Source organism: Ptiloglossa arizonensis, chromosome 14 (genome assembly GCF_051014685.1).
Source record: "Ptiloglossa arizonensis isolate GNS036 chromosome 14, iyPtiAriz1_principal, whole genome shotgun sequence".
Taxonomy (NCBI): Eukaryota; Metazoa; Arthropoda; class Insecta; order Hymenoptera; family Colletidae; genus Ptiloglossa; species Ptiloglossa arizonensis.
In genome coordinates, this window is record NC_135061.1 from 7,682,211 (window position 1) to 7,704,113 (window position 21,903).

The window sequence follows — 21,903 nt, forward strand, 5'->3', positions numbered from 1 at the left end:
CTCCGTCTTGCGTGTACCGTTGAGTGTTCCTTCGCGGTAAACACGTGCCCACACATCCGGTCCACCCGGAGTCTTTCGACGAAAGTTGCGAAAAGCGATACCCGCGTCGCAGCCATTATTAATTCCAAGAATTTCAAACCTGGCCATCGCAAGGCACGCAACGCGATCGTAGCGCGAGCCAATTACCGTTTCTGCCCGTGTAATCGTGTCTCGTAAATGGAAAAGCAAACGGGGGACCGTTGCAACGCTCGGAAAAATTCACAGCGTACGATTGTACAATGTTCCAGACCGGCGGAGCCATTCGTCGCTAACGCGAAACGGTTCTCGTTGTTCCGCGAGTCTCTCCGTACACCTTTGAACCGAGAGATCCGTCCGTCGTCAACGGCACACCGACCCGACGAGCTCCCTACCCGAGGACTTTTCTCTCTTATGTTAGTCGGTTGGTCATCACCGTGACACCGTCCGAGCGAACGAGCGATAATTCCGTTGGCAGCTCGACGCGATCCAGATGAAAAGGAACCGAACGCGAACGCGAACGCGAACGCGAACGCGAACGCTGAAAGGCTTCGAGGTTGGTCGATGACACGCTTCGCTTCGCGAATCGTTTCGGCGGCCGGGAGAGCTACCTCCGGGTTGAGCGCCACTGGCGTGACGTCACGGAAAGTTCAATGACGTCATAGCCCGTTCGATACACCGCGATCCGGTAGTGGGGGTTGGTTCACCGAGACGAGAGCAAAGAAGAGCACGACCCCGGCAGAGGGAGGAAACGTGGAACGAAGCTCTCTAGCCTCGGACCGAGAGGAACCAACCTGGAACGAGAGACTTTTCACGCCGTTGCCAGTGAATAACACCGCTACGATCCATTTGCCTATCAAAGAACCACGCTGACGTGTTTTACCGTTATGCCACTGGGACGCTTCGTATTCAATCTTTTCTCGAAATGCGAAACTTGGAATTGCTTCCTTCGTAATACCGATATTTAGGGATCCCGATCGTTGCAACGATTTTCGGCCACCGATGCGATACACGACCTACGGTGACTCGCGTCGAAAAGCTGGATCGACCGACGTATTCGATCGCGCTGCTCGCGTATTCCGAACAATACGAACAATATTCGAACCGACAGTCAAGTTCGTTTCATCGTGACGGTCAAGTTCTACGTTCGTTCCTCGATTATTCCATTCCACTCGCTTTCAACGATACTTGTTCGCATCTCTTCGTTATCCAATCGCTCTCTTTCGATGCCGCGAAGCTTTCGATCGGTGTACGTAGCTGCACGGGCGTAATTTTAGCGTCCAATATTCTGCCATTCGCTACCAAGCTACAAAATCATCCGAAACGTATCGATGGATAGAAAAGAAAATCGACAAAATATCTCGTTAAAAAGGATTGAAAAAGAGGGTCGAAACGTTAGAACGTACATACTATGTAACTGTACAACTGTACAACTGTACAACTGTACAATTGTACTCTACTTGAAATACCGTTACGAAATTGTATTTATCAATTGCAACAAAGATTACCTGTCAACGTTGGTAGATGTACCGTCTGCGATACCGTCCTTCCCCGAGCTAACGTATTCCAAAGATAACGAGTTCCTCTGTCGCTGGTTTTAGTCCACGCTTTCCCGAATTTCTTAGACCTTCGTGAAAGAGACTCATTTCCTATCCCAAGTCACCGGTCCGAGCTGTTTATGGTATCGTATATCGCGCTGAAAGTTAACGCGACAGTTAAGCGTCATGAATTTTATAAAAGCCAGTTCGCGAGACTTCGAGTTAGGCCGTGTCCTTGACCATCTCTGCTAAATTGAAAACTCTTCGCCAAACGTTGAACGTTTCTCAGCGCTAACAACAAACAAGCGTATCGTTGATAACTCGGAGAAAAGGGCTGCTCGATTTTTTTCATGTACGCGCTTGTCTCGCGTCGAACGATCTCGTCGTTCGAAATCGGTATAAAAGTTTATTCTTCGATGCGTACGCGATATCGTTACGCACGCAATACGGTAAGTTCCGCTTTCGAACGACAAAATCGGAACCAGCGGATAAATAAAGTATAATAGTTGGAAGAAGAGGTAGGAGTAGTTTTGTAGTTTAATCCGAAAGCGAGGTACGTAGCGATTTTTACATCGGGCTCGAGCCTTGCCGCGCATACTATACATCGTACAACGATAGCGAATACACTGTCCGTAGAGAAATAACGGTTGCTATCGATGTCGAACGAGAAATGCATTATAGTATTGCGCTCTGCTTCGAACGAAATCGACCCGATCTTCCCTACCGTGCGACTGTTTTGTCGAGAACCGATCGTGCACCAGTGTCCATTTCGTCCAGTCGAGAAGAAGTCAAGTTTTCGCGCTCCCCGAATATCGAATAACGTCGATTTTACCCTATCGACTGAACTGTCCTGCGACGGAAAGTCTATAGTACGCGCTTAACCCTAGAGCAAAGCGTTTCGTTGGACATTTCGATAGCGGTACAGTTTCAATGGGTGTCGTTACTGCGGTTATCATCGCCAGTTCGTTGAGGTTATTCCTCCAGGAAAAGTCGGCCGTGACGAATCAATGGAAGTTCCCGAGAAGCTTGCACAAGCACGTGCATACGGAATAGGAAAGTACGCTACAGAAGCGCATCGCGGAAGTGCCGTGTTGGGTGATTCTAGAGCACGAAGAGCCGCGTCGAGTGGATATCGAGACTCGAAGAGTAGGCGGCTCGCTTTCATTAGAAATAGAGACCCCTGACTCACGGTACTTGACTCGGGTCTGCGCCCGAACTTAACATTACCCACTGTACAACTCGCGACGTTATTTTCACGCGTCGATGGATACTATATACGGATACACGAAAACCCGACGAGAGTTATACAATCACGTGGCCAGACAAAGTACAAATACGCGAGAAGGTAAGCGTTATTTTTCCAACAGCGAACCTCGCACCTTTCCGTTTTGCTATTTTCTAAACATTTTCATCGCGCGCAGCTTGAATTTCCACGATCGAATAAATGGCCGCGCTGGCGACTACCAGCGCATTTACCCTAACCAAAGAACAGAGAATGTGGTAAATTTACCGATACACGGATCGCATATTTTCTCGCGCGTGTATAGCCGTATATTTTAAAACGCTCCGCTTCTGGACGAGGATTTTCTCGGGAACGTAAATACGTATGTGTGTCGCGGTGGTCACGAAAGACCGGGCCACAGAGGTAGATTTCTCTTTGTCTTTCGTTGCTGCACCTTCGTCCGCGAGGAGCCAGCTCGAAGGATCCTCTTTGCCGTTCATCTTCTCCCATCCAAAGAAGACGGTCCGTTTGAAAGTTTGTTCAGGGCCGTCCGTGAAACGAGCTCTCGCCATCCCAAGTTTGAAACGGTCGATGCGTTGACGAGAGCACGTGCCGGCTTCCCGAAGAACAAACGACCGAACAAACCCGAAGAGACCGGACGAGATTCAGCGGCTGGGGATCAATTTCATTAGCATTCAGCCGAATCGTCGCGCGGATCGCCTCGCGTTACGTACCATATTTCGAATTTCGCTCGATATTTGCCGCGGCAATTACGATGGAGGATCGCACTCCGCAAAGATTACTTACGTACGCGTAAGGACAGTGTGCAATCTTTACGTTAGAATTTATTTTTTTCCCCAGTAGCTGCTCCACCGAGTGAGAAGCTTCTCTTCTGTGCATTGTTCCGCGATTAAACGAGCCATGGCTCATCTACGCGTACGTAATGTTCAAGACTCCTCGTCTACGATGATTCACAGATGGCAAACTTGGTTCCAAACTGTGAAGCTCTTCGGGGTCCTCTCCGCTATTATTTCGTACGTAATTATTTTAATCGTCGAATAATTCGTAGCATCCATCGCGTTGAGAAAAGTCTCGTCGAAAGTTAAACGAGGCATTTTCGAGAACGAAGAATCTCATCTAGTGAGATCTCCGGCGAACTGTTTGTCCGCTCTTAGGGATGCAAGTCAGGGTAGCCGCATTGCGCCACCCCCACTATCAGTCACTCCTACTTATAAAAGGTACGCTTGTAATTTTCGTTCCGCGGCTGGTGCACTCGGTGGTTTCCGACCGGGCGAGACGGAATGCCGGAAATATCATCGTCACGATATTCTTGACCGTTAAACACCGTTACGTAACGATGCTGCGCAGGCTTCTTTGTTTTCCGTTATTCGTGTCGACTCGCTCGATCTGGATTCAGATTTATCGTCGCGGATCATCGAAACCGAATATCCCTGGAAGACCGAAAAATGACCAACATGTCGACATTTTTCCGAAAATCTTAGCCGTCCGATAAAAAGGTTTCGTACGTTTTCTATTACAAGTTTACAACTTGAACAATATTTCTCACAATTTTCATGAGAAAAAGTACGTTATTTTCATAAAAAATTAATATCTACAAAAAAATGCTTTTCCGTCCTGCAGTAACTTCCCGAAGTTTAAAATTTTTTCAAAGCTTTTATTGGTCATTGGAACATACGCATAAATAATATATGGCCGGTTTTGCAAGATATTGGTCAATTTGCCCCGTTGCACGATAAAGTGAGTTTCTCTGCTCGTAATGTAAATAAATACGGATATCCAAGTAATGTTCGTTCAAAAGCAAATTTCACAGTTTGCTTTCGAAGAAGGAAATTGAAATTTTTGAGAAAATTTCAGCAATTTTTCAAGCACCTCCTAAAAAATGTTGAAAAAATAAAACAATTGATACACGGAGCGATAATCTTATTGTTGTATACAGAGTTAAACTTTCGAATTAATTGGACAAAGAGTCTCCAGTGAAAGCTCTTGACCTATATGAAAAAATTAATTTCGGAAAAAGCGCATTTGAATAACGATCAAATTTGCTCTCCTTCTGTAGCTCACCTATATAGTAGTATAGCGGATCCAGCTTCTTCAACGGTAATTCTCTGTTGTGGTTGCAACAATCTTGTTTCGCGTGTCGACTTTTCGGCTTCGAAAGACTTGGGATACCTAATGCTTGTAATACGGTAAAGCTAATTAGTATCGACGATAGTTCGATTAACCGTGTTCGTGTATATTTACCACGTCTCGACCTTAGTTTCAGGTCTTCTTCGGTAAATCGTATCAATCTCTGTGGAAAGTCTGTACGATTTGAAAATTAATATAAATTATTTATATTAATACCTTTAACCGTTTTACTATTTTCGTCGCCAATTTAATCGACACATTTTATTTCATACGTCCAAGTGTTGGACACCCTTCGCAAAATATCTACACCTTTGTTATTATTTAAATTTCTCCTTAATATTTTGTACGAACGAGTACAATCGTTATCATACGAGCACCATCTTTGAAGAAATAAAACGACCAACCTAATAACGCCGTTTCTTATCGAACGTCGTTTTCTTTCTCCTTGCTACAATTTTATTAATATCACGATCGTTGATTTTTTACAGTAAAACGCAATAACTACTATTAATTTCAGGCAAGCGTTCTCAAAATGATGAAATTTTAATAAACGTGACAAAAAGTAGTTCAATATTTTGGAATCGTCAAAATGTGTCCACTTGAATGTCGAGCCAAACCGGCACGGATCGATTTAAGCGATAATAAATCTAAAAGGAGACGCGATTTTTTACCGTTCTATTTTTTACACGCGACGTAAAGCGTTTAATTTCCGCGTTTAATTACAACCCAAGATGAATGGGAACTTGCCCGCTCTCGAAAATCGATTTCCTTTCCGTTGTAACCAATGTCTGGCCCGAGTTATTCGGAAATTAGACGGAGGTTAACGAGAGAATTTCATAGGAATGTTCGTATCGATCAACCACGGTATTATTCCGCAGAAACGAAATTCGTGGACAATGCAATTTATAGCCGTAAATGTTTAGATACAAAGCTGTAAGAAAATAGGAGGGAGGAGTGTCGAATCAACGAACATCGAAACTTGTGGGCGCCAAATGTTGAAATTTTCGTCGGCAACGAAGCGTTCGATACTCGTTGTTTTCGTCTCGTAAAATGTCGTTACGATACTTTGCACCATGTTCCAAATGTGACATCAGTTTTTGTTCAATAATTTCCTGAATACTCTGCTACTACTGAAATAAACAATTAATTAACCGTACGTACGATATTCTTCGCAGTGCCCTCGAAACGATGCAACGAAATCTTCGACTCGTTAATCTGCACTCGGTCGATAAGATTTCTTGTTCGACTATTGGCAAAGTAGAAAACTACCGAACGGAATAGCACGATCGAGTCATCTACGAGCAAACATTTTCACTGTACTTTTGACACGGTCGTACCGATAACGGAGTTTGGGCGAGATTTAAAAAGTATCCGGAAGAAATTCAGCCATTACGCAAAGTCTTGCGATCGAGGAGCTAAGAAATTTGTAAATAACGTAGAAACCGTACGCATTTCGTAAATGTTAACGATGCGTGTACTCCGTGGAAAGACATTGTCTCCGTATTCCTCCGTCGATTGCGAACCAATTAGTCAACGGAGTGATTCATTGTTCGGTATTTTTCGAGTGTCAGCGCGGCTCAATTTATCCGCGAGGAGGCAAAGAAGGGGCAAAGTGGCGCGTGGGTTCATCATCCGGCGGAGAGAAATTGCACCACCAGCTTGCTTCTATTAAATCTTTTCCGCATAAACTAAACGAAGATTTGTGGCCCGTTGATTAATGCCTGGTTGGTCACGTTCCGCCGGTGTCGGAGTTCAGCGGCGCTATCGAGTTTGTATCGGCAACTTCGTTTGGAACGAGTGTCGTGGCCGCTTGCGCGACGATCAAACAAATCAGCCACTCCACGCGGCGGGCATCCGAACGTTGCAACTACCGATAGAGTACTTTGCAAACACGGTGACCAGATTCTCAATTTTATACGCAGAATCGTATTTAGAAAAACCTACGTAAAATCTACGCAGAACGCGTAGAACGTTCTATAAATTAACACGATAACGTTAATATTTTATTTTACACAAAAGTGTTTTTATATTCCCAGCAACACTCGACGCGAGTGGCCTCCGCAAGTTGTGTCTACTGATAGAGCACTTTGTAATCACGGTGATAACGCTTCGTGTTATATTCGTGTGTATATATATATATTTCAGTTTAAGGAGTGCAACTACTCTGCAACATTTCAGTTTTCGCTGCTGTTGGATACGTAAGTCTTCGAAACAAATTCTGTGCGCTTTGCAATGGAAAATAAGACGGTATCCGTGTCGGTGAAAGAACATTAATACGAAAGTCAGCATATCACTTGGAAACTCAACGAGATCAGATACGGATAAAATTTTATTAGCGTAATAAATGACGAATAAAATCACCGTATAGCGATATCTTTTCAACGCTTATTCGATTCAACGGTTCAATTCGGATAAACTTTTAATCGTCCGTCATAAATACAATTTCGTTTCGCAATTGAAATCTTTTATTCGTTACCCGAAATTAATTACAATCTAGATAAGTATTTTTCCCAACTCTGTGTAAGACTGCCATCTCTGATCTAAACGAGATTTCTACGATTTCTAATTTTACGTTTTTAATTGCCAATATATTAACTATATTGATAGAAAATAAACATACCCGCGACTAGTTGTGAATTCGAAATAAAAATAGATCGCTGGATAGAATCTTTTGAAAATGTTGGGAATATAGGTTGCAAAAATAATTTTTAACACAGTGTTAGCGAATGAAACTTTGTAGGGGGAAAAAAAATATTTCCATCTTTTAAATTTGAATCACTGTGGCTAAAAAAAAAAAAATGTAATTCCTGTTTTTCAATTGTTCCACGAATCCGCGTAGTTCCGTAAAAATCGGGTAGACGATCGCTAATATTCCTCGTTAGAAGCGAATTGGTAAACACTGTTCCTGCCCGTTCGACATCAATTTCCCAAGTTTGCACAACTTCATCCTCCGCGTCCCGAGGAAAGTGGGTACAATTGCGAAACCTGAAATTTTCTCAATTGTTAAGACACAAAAGTACCGCTCGGCGTTCCGATCCTCTTTCCGCAACCTGTGCGATTCTCTATCGCGGCATTACGAGCCCGCAGTGAAAGCATTAACAAGTAACAAACGTGTAATCGCCGTGGAAGAAGCACGTCCCACGATTACGATCGCAGTCCTAGTTAGAATGTCCGGAATTGTTAAGAAAATTCTTCTCTAGCATTTTCCTAGCAACGGACCTGGCCAGATCGTCCCTGTTATTAGCTAGTTTACTAATACTTAATAATATCGGTATTATTATATTTTCGGATCCGTCGAAGCGTATATACGTATGCGCATTTTCTATACGAGTATATCGATAGCCCTGTACCAGGTTGTTCGATAAGTTTGGTCGTACGATCGATATTACGAAATTTGTCGTTAGTTTTGGCGTTAAAGTCGTTTCGACGCCGAGTCGGTGAAAGCATCACGGTGAAAGAAAGCGGTCCGAAAAATCTCAACAACAATAACGTATCGAACGATCCGATTAGTTTAGAAATTTTTCGAGGAGCGTGGTCGAGGCCAGCTTTCGCGATGCAACGGAATGACTCAACGGGAGTAAAAATACATTAGCAGGAAGAAGCAGTCTTTCCCGAGTCGGCTTATCGAGAAAACTTTCCCATCGTTCCACCGATGGCCCGTCGCAGGATGTTACAAAGTCCCTCCGATAAGCGATGAAATTCCTGAAACTTGTCAATCCTATCTGACCGGTCGGAAAGCCTGGAATGCCCATTAAAATGATCGCTCGCGCGACAAGGTCCCGGAACTAGTCGAACGTTTCAGAGTCGCGTCGCCGGGCTCGTTGCGATCGCCGACGATTCGTTATTCGCGATTCACGCGCTCGTTCCAGTTTTCGCGTTTACCCTATTGCTGTGGTGCTCACCAGGTAACGCTCGTCCACGACGCAAAGTCCTAAGAGCGACCTAACGAGCGCTCAGACGACGCGTAAGCAACGACCGTCTAAATTTGGACGCCTCGTCGGGGCGCACCCTGCTGATACGGACCTTTATGAATTCCAGTTTCCACGACAGAAAATTTGCGAGTCGCGTCGATCGATCCGCCGAACCTCTGAATCATGGGAATAGCTTATCTGCGCTGAGTGAGCCTAGAGTCATTCAGGACTGTGACGTTGGGAGAAAGCGAGTTGGGAAAGAGGTAGGTAGATAAAGAGCCATTTCCGTTCGAAACAATACTTTCGTGCGTTTCTCTGGAAATAATACGGTTACCGACCACGGTAGCGCGTCCGATACGATATCAATTTTCGGAACAAAGAGAGAATTGTTGGTCATGGTTCGTCTCGAGCCTCGCCTCGACGATGTAATTTCGTCCGTTTCGGGAACGCGACGATGGGACTATTTCTTAAGTGAAATTACAAAAACTAGGAGTCGAAACATCGATCAAAGAAACCCACGACTTATCCAATCGATGATAAGTGTTCCGAAACAGCGAACAGACGCAATCTTCTTAACGATACTAAAAGTATAATGGTTCGTACTCGTTCGGGGATCAGGTTCGCGGGCGCTAAAAGGCTTCCGAATGAATGGAACACGACGTAACTCTGGACGCAATCACCCTTGCATACGTGCAGTCGTTTCGACGAAAATGAGAATTAAAGCTCCCCTTGATCTTCCGATGAGGGAGATCGCGTATAAGGAAAGTTTCGTCGAGCGGTAAACATTGGAAAATTATAAGGCGCGTCGAGATGCTTTCCGTACTGGCCAAATATTAGGATAGATACTTGTGTAAAGTGGGCAAATATTGCGAGAATACGCCGTAAAGAAGAGGCTCGCGAATACCTTGTCACGAGTCAGAGACCGTGCAACTCCGTGTCGCGCAACATGGCCGCCCAGTAGTTACATTTCTCCAATGCCAACGGCAGAGTACAGTTCTCCGTTGAACTCGAAATATAATCGCGGTACGATTTAGGCCCAACTCAAGTACGAGTTAAGCGCAATTACACCGAGTTACGAAGCTTTCCACCGATTTTATTCTCCGATCTGGAACGTATCGTTTAAGGAGTCGTTGATGCAATGCCCCCGCGATTCCGAAAGCATAGTCCACGTCGCAATATCAACGGAACTGGCGTTCGGCGGTATTTCGAAATTATTAATCGGCGAGCATAATATAATCGATCCATAAAGTTAGCCTGCCGTAACGAGCGGCACACGTTTCCTCAAAGGTGAAAGTAAAAGTTGCCCGACACTTTACCCGCGGTGCAAAACCACGCGTTCGAGTGCGATCGAGTCGGACCTTATCGACCCGCGCGTTCAACGATCCGTGCGCGGACGATAAGAATCATCGGGGACGCCGGTCGCACTCTACGACCTTTTCCGTGAAAATGAAAAAGTTTCGCCATCGTGGTCGTCCACGCGATTTTCATCGAAATCGCGTTCGTTCCACGCACCGTGTCCCCGAGCTGCGCAACGACAATAATTACATCCGCGCGACGCGTTTACGGGAACGAACGACGGAAATTTAAAACTTGCTTTCCGCGGTGGGAGCCACTCACCCGGAGGACTTTCCGCTCGCTCCTCCTGTCGTTTCCCGCCACTTTACATTCGTTTTTGATCAAGCGGACCGTAGCAACCGCGTACCAACGCAGATGCGTTAGTCCGCGGCCGTCCAGCGACTTCGTCGAGTTTTTCGAGCCGGCTTCCAGCCGATTACGAGATCGCGTTGATCGGTAGCGAATCGTCCACCGTTTCGACACTTTCTGCCCGGTAAGCGATGTTGGTAATTTCCCTACCTCTCGCGCGGTTACGTTTATACAGGGTGTCCGGTGGTGGCTGCCAAGTATCGCAGGTTTCGATTGTACAAATAAAAATAAGAATACTAAGTATTAATTTTATAAATACGCGTTAATGTTAAAAAATTGAGCGCCGTAGTTGAGCTCGGTATAGATGAAGTGTTGGATCCAATGAAGTATAATCCAAGCGTTTGATTATTCCGAGCTCGTATCGTTACGAATTCGAAGCGAGAATATTAGGTTCGGCAATACGCTCGGTATGTAGACCAACGTAGAACTAAATCACGCGTCGGTTGGCTGCGCGTTGGGCGCTGATTAGGGAATTTATTACTACCAGGCGCTGATTAACTTTCAGTTGAGCAACCTATTAGTCCGTGTCGGACATCGGTGAGGTTCGAGTTGGACGTTAATTACGTCCGTACGCGCGTCACTTCTACGATAGGAGGTGGTCGAGTAAACCTAACCTAAAGGTCTTTTTACGTCGAGCGATCGAAGCGCCACCGAGGTCATTGGACAATAAGACCGTATCGGAAGCGCGTTAGCTTTTATTAGGAGCTCGTTTAGCACCGATTGCTCAAACGTATATACGAGAAACGCATTACCTCCGCGATGAGAGTTAGGTCTGGGTTAGGGAAATCTATCGTAGGCTTTTCTTGCGCTTATTGGTCGGACGTAGCCACCGGTTAGCTCTATATCGGTCATTATTTGCGACTGTATCCGGAGCGCGTTGGCTCTCCGGTGGAAGGTACTTCTGACAATTATTTTGCGCTTACCGCTCAGAGTCGAACACTGATTACATTTAAGTTGGTAACAGCTGTACTATATTAGGAGCGCCTTGGCTCCAAGTTACAGAGCTCACAGATATTTCTCGCAACAATTTGTAAAATTTTAATCGATACGTCCCGTCGGAGGACAATACGATGCTATCGCAAAATCTAGCATACCGTAGGTTCGATAAACGATAGGTGGCCAGTTGTACATTTTACGTAGGTAAGTATTATTTTATACCTTAAAGGGGTATTCTTTATTCGGGATTTAAAAAAAATCTATAAACCTTTTTGTGCACGGGTTGTGACACACAACCGTGTTTATCGAAACATTGAAACTTTGCACGTTTGACCGAAAAAAGTGTTGTAACCTCTGACAGTTTTTTCAATCTGAAACAAACAAAATGGTATCTCGTTTCGTACGAATGTGGCTACAGTACGTACCGCCAGAAATGAAAAATCTCGATAATGGGTTAAAAATATTCTTCTTAACGTATCTCTTTCCGTCTCTTTTCTTTCATTGGAACGCGAAAAGCGTACGGTATCCAATGTGCTGTTTCTCGGAGACCATTGTATTATACTTACAATTAGTACTGCGATTGAATCGATTCAGGGACGAAGAATGAATTTGTACACCTAATAGTCTGCGCAATGTACTTAAATGGAAACCGAACGATCAGTTTCGGCGGTGCACACGTTACCTGCTTACTCGTTCTCACGGTGTTAACTATATCTAATGAAAGTGTACGTCGGAATTAGGCGAAGCGTCTTGCTCGAGTCTAACAATAACCTGACTACCGATAATGTGGGAAACGGGCACGAAATTGGGTTCGTATCGAGTGACAACGGGTTAGGTTCGAGTCAGGTTCGAGTTAGGTTGGTCAAAGTCACTTTATTTAACGGCGACTGTTGACTAAGAGTCTGCGGCGGGAGGCTACGAGGGCAAATTTTATTTCAGGCTGGAAATCGTTCGTTTTTCCCTGTCGGGAATCGGAGCAGCGCGTCGTCGTTCCTCGCGTTGGATATTTTTGGCATCGAGTCTTCTCTCTTTTTGTTCCTCGTTTTTCGTGTCTCACGAAGTCGTGAAGTCGTCCCGTAGCGGCGGTCGCATTTTTCCCGCACCGGCGCGGGAGATAAAAATATATTTTTTCCTTTTTAAACGGCACGTTATTACCGTTGATCCACCGAACGCGGCAACTGGTTGGCCGAACCCTGCCAACGGCGATTCTTTTGTTCGCGAATGACACTGGAGAGCTTTCCATCGGGCTGTGCACCATTGTCGATAGAACGCAACCTCGATATGGATCGATGCATTGTTCAATTATCTCTGTCGTGCTTGATCGCACGGACAACCGACGATGGATCGATAGTTGTTGGTCAAATAAACGATCGAAACCCGATTAAACGCGTACGTTTAACAATTAGTTCCTTGAAATTACAAACGGCTACGAATAACATCCCTCCCGATACAAAATCCAATTTTTAATTTCCACTTTCTCTTCCATTCCGGCTGTTTTCTCGCGGTACGAATCTAGAGACATCCAATGCGAGAATTTGTGTCACCGTTCGGCAAACTCGCATCAACGAAGCGTCCCATTGTCCACGGATTACCGCGAACCGCAAACAAACCGAAGATCTGCATGGAACATTCGATTTCGATCTCTCGAGTCCCGAATCGATCCCGCGACCGAATCGCCCTGTTTTTTCACCTGCCCGTATCGCGGCAACCCTTGGCGACGCGATTCCGTCTACTCCTTGCCCCTTCTTTCCCTATTCTTCTTCGTCGCGATAAGAAGCTACTAATATTTCGTCGCCACAATTCCACGCGTTGTCGGAGGGGGCTACGTGACAATTTCCGTAGTTTACGGTGCTCGATCCCGGAAGATAACAAAGGCGATACCCGTGGCGAACGGTCACATATATATATATATATAGACGATTCTACGGGATGCCACGAAACGATGCTTTCGTCTCTCCGCGTTGCGTCTTTAGATCGTATATATTTCCTTATTCTTCCGATGGAAAATAACCGAGAGCAACGGAAGCCGAACGTACCGTCGCGAGGAAAAAAAAACCTATCGACCTTTAACGGGTCCTCGATATTTGTTCGGTAACCGTGGTACAAAAAGTGTCGATCTTCTCGTTACTTAATAGCATTACCGTTAATAAGAGCGATTCTATTTTTGAAAGCTTACGAGCGTTCGAGTTCGCGTCTCGCAAGCGCTTTAGAAAATCGTCGTAACTTCGGAGCCCCGGTTCCCAGGGACTATCGTGGCGTTTAACGCGTTAACGTTTCTCGAAAGATTCACCAATCTGGAATCGTTGCGATGCGTTCCTGCGCTCAAAGGGGGGAAATTTGAGTCGGTCAATTTTAAGTTATCCGCCCGATAACCAGCGCTGTGTATCGTTTTGCGCGCAATTAGACGGAATTTCAATAGCGACCGCTGCGTTGCAGGTTCTCCGCGAGTCGAGAGTGAAAGTGTGTCACCGTATTTTTCATTTTTCACGGTGCACTCGTAGACGGTGTTCTTGAGACGGTTTGACGTCAAGCATCGATCGAGTTCTCGTAGTCCACCCGCCGTTTCCCGTAAGGTTGCACGATCGATCGACACGGAACGATTCGATTTTCAATCATCGACCGCAGGGTGATTCAAATCGAAACCGATGAACAGAACCGGACAACCATTTCCTTTCAAGTTGTAGAACGTTCGAATAACGATTCTTCGTGTTGCTTTTCTTCCTACATTTTCACGACATCGTTTATTACGATTATTCGAAATCTCGACGAATACGCAACACGATATTACACACTCGTGCCGGTGCTCTTTTTCCGTTCTCGAAATATTTCCGAAACACACTTTTCGGTGTAACCAACCTTCCAGACTCGTACAACGATTTTACTTTTATCTTTTCTACCGTCGCGAAACATCGAAACATCGTCCTTTCGTTGTTTTCTTCGCGCGTAGGAAATACGGTGACCGAGATATCGTCGCGTTCTTCTCTTTCGATAAAAATTCACGAACAATCAACAAAGTGGGTCTATCGTCGTCGCGCAGTTGTCGCAAGTTGTTCCTTTACAATTTTGGTCGTTTTTCTTTTTTAATCGCTTTGTACGATCGACGATTCGTACATTCCACCTTCGCGGTCGAAGGGCCGAAAGACTCGAATCGCGTCACGGTTAATAGAGTCCATCGAGGAAAATTGATTTATCCGTCTGCGCGACGAATGATACAGTTGCTAGGAACGGTGTCGGTTACTCGAAAAGTAGAAACCGATTCGCGTTTAATCGAACGGAAACACCAAGGGACGCGTGCAAATATGATCAAACAAGGGGTCCCGGAAGGGGTGAATTATGGGAGCAACGACGTGAAAATATAGGGTGCGCGCGCAGAGACGGTGTCGACGACTTTGTCGAAATTTTGTCAGCGACGCAGAGTGAGGCATTACGATGCCAAAAGCGGAAATCGGAAGTTGAAAATCATCGTTCGTAGCTTCGTTGTTTTTCGGAATCGTACGATAAACGATAGAATCGAGTAAGCCGAATTTTACCAAAGTAGATTTTGATATCGCTGAACATTTTTTAGTTACGTCTCGTCGAATATATTCAATTTTCGTTGTTCGTTGTTAAACGAGTACAGTGAACGCAGCGACGTACGGTAAAATCGTAATCTCCGAAATGTGATTCTTTTCTTTGCGATACGCGCAATATCGTGCACCCTTTTGATAAATAATATTAACGAAAAAAAGGGGAATTTTTCTCCCCCGGAAGAAGGGAAACGGAGTAACGGGGAGAGAAAGGTATAATTTCGGTTTCGGTGAAATATTTTGTTCGTGTTTTGGGAGTGTAATGACACCGCGAGACGTGATCGGTAACGGTGCGTAGTTGAAAATTACCGCGCTGGTCTCGGCCGGCAGGGGTTGCTCGTTCACGCGACGAAGAAGCCTCCGAGGGTGGCCGAAACGTTCGAGAAAAAGAGAAACGGTCGCAAGTGGTGGGGGAAGCGAGGCGGTGAGCACGATGCACTCTCGCGTCCATTTAGTCGTACGTCTTGCGCGCGCCATGCTGGATCAGCGATGACCGTTCCTTCTCGTGTTAATTGCGAACAGTCGTTCGTATTCTTCGGACGCATCGATTAAACGGCTTACCGGCTCGCGACGATCGGATAACAAGATTTCGCTACCGGGGGGGGGTGGGGGGTTTCGGGGGCGGGGGTGGGGGTGGGCGGCGGGGCGGGGCGGGGCGGGGGGCGTTGGAGAATTTCGTTGGGAAAATTCCGACTCGAGTATCCGCGACCCGGTGCGCCAAAATCTCGTGACAGTTTCGAAGGTCGCGTTGAATTTCATCGTTCGGTGAACGTGCAGTGAACATCGTAGCAAACGGAGCTGTTCGTGTCTCTTCGCAACGAGGATTTAATCGGTCGAGCGAACGACCGTGATACAAAGTGCGTTGTTCCTGGCACGTGTCGATGGATACCACGAAATCTAACCAGATCTTCCCAACGATATCGAACCGACCGGGACTCGTGGATCACCGCGAAACGAAGTCGTCGATTATCGTGAAAATCGAATCCGTTTCGAAATCGTAACGAGTCGAACGAAATCACCGCTGTTGCGGAGCGCTTTATAACGCTCGTGGGCACTCGAGAGCTCGGCTCGTTAGCCACTCATCGAAGGCAAAAGCCGGTCGATAACGTTATCTAGCTGCAGTAATTGCAACCGCTGTCGCAATAGCCGGCCATTGTCGTCGAACGAGACTCGGTGGGACGACAACAAACGGCGGTGACCGCGTGTCAACAGGTGATACGGATCGTAGGGTTATCGGCGACCCTGTTGGCTCGGTGGAAGGTCGTCGAACGAAAGGGAAGAAGAACGGTACGACGATCGAACCGATCCATCGATCGGGCGACTAGGTGGTTTTGGTCGTTGCTCGAACAGTTTCGTCGCCCGATAAGGTCACACTCGCGTGTGTTAGGAGACAACAGTGCGCGATAACGTTTAAACAGAGTGGAAAGGGGCCTTCCGTCTGGCGCCTTGTTCTTCGCTAAAGTGACACGTCGCCTTGGCCAATAAAACGACAGACGGTCTCGAAACCGAACGAATCGGCAGCTGCTCACCCGGTACGTCTCGTTCGTTGGCCCCTTTGGTTTAATTTCGGACCAACTAGGCGCTCTCTCGTACGAGAAAAAGTGATCCGTGGTGAATTTTTAGCTTAGCTCGGTTTGCCCGGGGACCGAAAATAATAGTTGGAGATAGTTCGATGTGTATCGGTGTAAAGAGAATCGATCGGGAACGATGACTCGCTCGAACTGATCGACGAGCGTGCCACCGCCAAGATTCGTTGGGACGATGATGGCACCGCAGGTCGTGGGTGTCCTGCTGAAGAAACCGGGACAGCAGGGCCACCCGCGCTTTCCACCGTTGGACCCACAGGAGACGAAAATACGAGGTGAGTCTTGTTTCGTCGTCCGGTCTCCGGTTCGGCCCTCTATCTTATCTCACCGTGACTCGTTCGTCCCCCGTTTAATTGCTGGACGAGGATGTCCTGTGCGATAAAGAGGGAGGAGATCTTGTTACGCGTCGCGACTTCTACCGTGTCTCCGACGAATTTTGAACGTTCCTCGGAACGGGGATCCGCTTACTTAACTCTGGCTTACTCGAGGCGACCGTTTTTCTCAACTTTTCTTACGACCACCACCACCACCACCACCACCACCACCACGCGAATCACAGCTGAACGTTCCAAGACTCGTGGAATAAATTATTCCTCCCATGGTTTCGGTAACGAGAGCGGTTCGCAACGAATTCGCGAGTATTGCGCGAAAGCGTATTTACTGGCGTGCAGCGATCGTACGAGTAACGATTTATCGTACGATGAGTCATTCGTTGAATTGCAACGATAGCGTTGCACTTTTACACGCCTGTGCGTCGTACGACAGGTTGTACAACAATATCTGCGTATTTGCGATTACCGTTGCGAACGTCTAATGTCGTTCGAGAGTTGCAAATCGTGTAAATTTCTTTTGGCGAACAATCGTTTCGACGACGACGACGACAAACGAACAAGGACGTTCCGCGAACGCGCGAAAACATCGATTCGCTATTTACCGGCCTACTCGGTCCGATACTTGTAACATTATCGATGTTACGATTCATTCGGTCGACTCGTTGCAACATCCATCTTATCGGGTCGTAACTCGAGGCGCTGTTCGTAACGAAAGTGAACGTTGGTACGTTCCCTGAAACGCTGCTCGTGCTTTCGGACAAATCGATTTTCGAAACAACCGACCGCGAAAGGAAACGGGGCTGTTCATTGATCGACGCACTTATCGGCGTGCGAGTTACTCCGAACCGTCCGAAAATGGATACGCGTGAAACATCGGCCGGTACTCGTGTAATTTATACGATAACGCGGATTAGGTGGTCGAGCGTAACGTAGGTCGTGGCGAGGACGTCGATTCTCCGTTTGAACCGTGCGCGAATACCTAAGGGTGCACTGTCAGCGAAATAGAATTAGGCGATATTCACGTACGTCACCGAGCTGACCACTCGACTCGATAAATTTAGCAAACGTTCGCCAACCGAACGGTTCGAGACTCGCGAACTCGGACAGCTTCCGAAGTAAAAATAACTTCTACTTGGTCGCGACTTTTTGGCCATTGCGGCAGAGATCTTCCAGCTTCTCCCGACGAAAATTCCGAGCGTTCCAAATCCTCGAGTACATCGATGGGGTATAGCTTCCGCTTGGTCGCAACATTTCTCGACATGCCACAAACGGAACGAGTCTTGAAATTTCGACTGAAAGAAATTCCGAACGTTTCGAGACTGGTCTCCCGAGGAGTGTAACTTCCGTTCGGTTACAAATTTATAAACGAAAAGACGTACGAGTATCCCAAGAAGGGTTTCCGGTCGGTTTCGAGTCGAGAAATTCCGAAGATTCGAAAAAGGATCCGGGTCTCCGTGGTTCGTTCGATTCGTGAAATACGTTCGAAGACTTCCGTTTCAGTCGACCGAACCTCGAATTGGCCGAAGCCACAGAACTCTGTACGGGCGTACGGCGTTGAAGGTACGAAAAGTTATGAAAATATCGCGAAACGGTGAAACGAGTGTGTCGCCGTGATTGCAGCGACGAATAAAAAAGCGTGTCGCGAAATTCCTGCGGTTGTTGGCGGACCGGTGCGGTCGGCTTTTTCCGCGGCGGCGCAGTCCACGGAAACTCGCAACCTCTGGTTCGATTGACAATTCGTGCTTCGTAATCCGGTATCTGGGCTACCGTGGTAACGGGATACTTTTACGCGGTTATCCACTCCGGAGAACATGGAAACGGGCTAAGTGTGGCCTGCGAGCTTCTCGTTCCTTTTTCCAGCTCCTTCGAGGGATCGTAGCCCTGACACACCGTCCGCTATCCTAATGTCAGGGTTGACGACACTCGGGGAAATTTCACCGTGAAAGTCTCGCCTCGACTGACTTCGAAGACGAAATTTCGTGTTCGTCTTTCACGTTCCACGCTGATAGGAGTCACTGGCGGGAAAACTTCTGGAGAACTCGATACGTATCGGATACAGCAGCCCGGATAACCTTCTTTCTTTCGACACCGTTGGTCGGTACCCTCTCGTATCGAAATTGTCTTACGAGAATTATCCCTCTTATCGACGGTTCAATTCGTACATCGATATACGTATATCGTGCCTAACGAAACCTCGTTTCGTTATAGTCTGATATTAAATGGACGCACAGAAGCGATAAATAGTTAATTTTAATTCGGAATCTTTGTATTTATTTTTCGATGCTCACGGACGAAAATACGGGAGACATTAGTTATCGTACGATGACTCGAAAAGAATAACCGAAAAGAAGAATGAAACGTTTCATCGGTGGTTGACTCGCGTCGCGGGAAAGTTTGTTGCGTGGACGGTTAATTATAACTGACAAGTGGAGTACCTAAATTCCATCGTTTACGGCAGGTCAAGAAACAGTAAAAGGAAAGCAGGTGAGTCCATTAACGTACCCGTACCGTTTTTCACGCCGTTGCTGAATTTCTACGCAATTATTGTCAACCTTTTCTCCTTAAACGGACACGTCTCGGAGATTTTGTACAATTCGTATCGCGATGCTGGAAAACATATACAGATTTCTTCGCGGTAGATATTTTCATCTTGGCTTCGAATTTTTCCTTACAATTGGAACAAACAAGTAACTTAATAAATACCCAAGTATTCTTTTCCGGTCTCGGCGTTTAAAAACGCTGCAGCTAATTGCATCCGAAATTCGTATACATAAAATCGTAATGTTGCTTTCCAGTGTTACAGTATTCTATATAATCGTCTTGAACGTCGGTACATAGGTACCTAATTATTGTAGAATATTGAATTAGGTTCTTAGATACGATAGCAGTATTCGTAAGGTTTCCAATAACGTTTCGAGTCGTTGGTGATATTATAAAATAACAAGTACACCGATAAATTATCGTATCTTTCTACATGTTACGTTACGAACGAATATCGAGGACATTCTCAAATATGCAAAACAGACGCGGCGGCAGTTACCGGGGGAATATCTCCCCTTGGAGAGTGTTGAAAAAAAAAAACGAGACAAAAGTACCATTTTTACCATTGAAAAATTTCGGCGCTCGTTTTCGTTCGAATTTCACGATCGCCCGAATTCTTCCTCGAATATAAGAAATTTGCCACTCGATCGTCGAAAAACGATAAACGGTAAGTAAAGTTGGCACTATTCCCGATCCGCGGGGTCGTTTCCGCTAATTCTCCGAGATTTCGGCAAATTCTCTCTTCCAATTTATAGAGGCCGGTTTCGAAGGGAGCCTTCGAAGAGAAGAGGTAGGGGCCCGTAACCCCTTGTGTTTCATCTTCGAAACACTTTCGTCTTTCCCTTTCGATGGACCCCCTCCCTACTGGCTTCGGTGCGATTTTTTCGCGAAACGCGAGTTGCGCCTCGAGTGCATAAAGGAGCTTTCTGCAGCGCGGGGAGGGGCACCGAATCCCCGTAAATAGCCAATGGGGCTTAAAAGGACCCCACGAGACACGCACGAGTGTCCGCGAATGGTGACACACGTTTCACACTTCGACGTCCGCGTGTGCGACCCGGGAACAGGATCTCAAGGTGTCGGCTGCGTTCGTGTGATTCCTTCGACTGGAACGCGACGCCCGGAACCTTGCGCGTAAATAAATTCTCCTGCCAAGTACGTGTACGATGTGCCGAAACGAATTTGCGATCGAACGGCGACGGACGGATAACGTAACCGACAAAAGGGACGCGACGTCGATGTTTTTGTTTTCGAATCGAGTGCGAATTCGAAGCGTCGAACGTAACGAACTTTGCATCGTTGAATTTCAAAACGACTGCTTTCAATAGCCTTCCGAAAGAAATTTCTTTCGAATTCCATGAGTTCGTTTCTTCCGAAGTTGTTACGACTTCTTTTTTTATTTCGTACGCGTAATCAATTTTATAAATTCCCCCTTTTACCTCACCAATTGCTTTTCCTCGAGTACCAGGTATACTCCGATACACCGGAATCCGTCGGTGATTCTAATATCGAAAAAATTTAAACGCGTGCGTATAAAAATTGCAAAGATCTTGCCGACGCAATGTCTTTTTTCGTGGTTAATAACGAACAGCGGGTAATCACGGTATGGATAATGACCAATCTGCATAATTTTGGCATTCAGTTTCGTTGGTATTTCCGCTTTGCAATTGTTATTGGGACCGAATATAGGCGGAGCAGTGTTGGTAAATACTATATACGAAACAACATCACGTGGATTATATTATATTTATCGTAACGGAAAGGCACGAGGATTAAGATCAGAATTGCTACGACCTTCTGTGTGTAACAGGTAGCCATTAATTATCCTGAAATCAAATTCCAGACGATATACTACAGAATTCTACAGAATTTTCACTCGAATATCCTCAAAAGGACCGTGGAATTTATCATTTATTGGAACAAAGGCGTATACCTCGCTTCGATGAAAACCTATTTTCCTCGAGCATCGTCATCGCGAACATCGTCGATACACGTATACAGGGTGTACGTTCGTAACTGTATCCGTGACATTTGAACTACTCGCAAGGTTCGTTGGTGTTTCTTCGATCCCCTTGGATAGGATACAGGAAAAATCTATAAACTCGGTACAGAAAAATGATAAGCGTTCTCTTATTTTGTCCAAAATATACGATCGTCGACATCCGAAAAATGGTTATATGTATATTCCATTGTCCTGTTCCGCTAGACTCGAAGGAAGCATAATGACGAAAATGAATATTCTTAGTTAAAAGAAAGGATGAAAATCGGGGTCTTTGAATCGACTGTTTTGCATCGTGATTCCCGTTGCGTCGCGAGGACGCCGGTCCGTGCACGCCATTGAAATTTAGGTCACAGCGTCGAATTAAGCACGGTTCACAAGTGCTATTGACGAAAACCCGCTGCGACC

At 46.0% G+C, this 21,903-nt stretch overlaps 2 protein-coding genes across 3 annotated transcripts in view; one reads left to right on the forward strand and one right to left on the reverse strand.

Annotated features, from left to right (window-relative positions):
• LOC143154360 (uncharacterized) overlaps positions 1-21,903 on the reverse strand; it is a 109,266-nt gene that overhangs the window by 46,877 nt on the left and 40,486 nt on the right. Inside the window, exon 2 of one of the 2 annotated variants that reach the window (XM_076326454.1) lies at positions 1,524-1,711. The exons of the other annotated variant lie outside the window; for it this stretch is intronic. The gene's annotated coding sequence lies outside the window, so the exon portion shown is untranslated. The remainder of the gene's footprint in view (positions 1-1,523; positions 1,712-21,903) is intronic. 2 annotated transcript variants of the gene reach the window in all.
• The window catches only part of LOC143154359 (uncharacterized), a 37,675-nt gene continuing 31,486 nt past the window's right edge, over positions 15,715-21,903 (forward strand). The window contains exon 1 of the mRNA XM_076326444.1: positions 15,715-16,901. Within this exon, the coding sequence (XP_076182559.1) occupies positions 16,802-16,901 (100 nt within the window). The 5' untranslated portion in view covers positions 15,715-16,801. The remainder of the gene's footprint in view (positions 16,902-21,903) is intronic.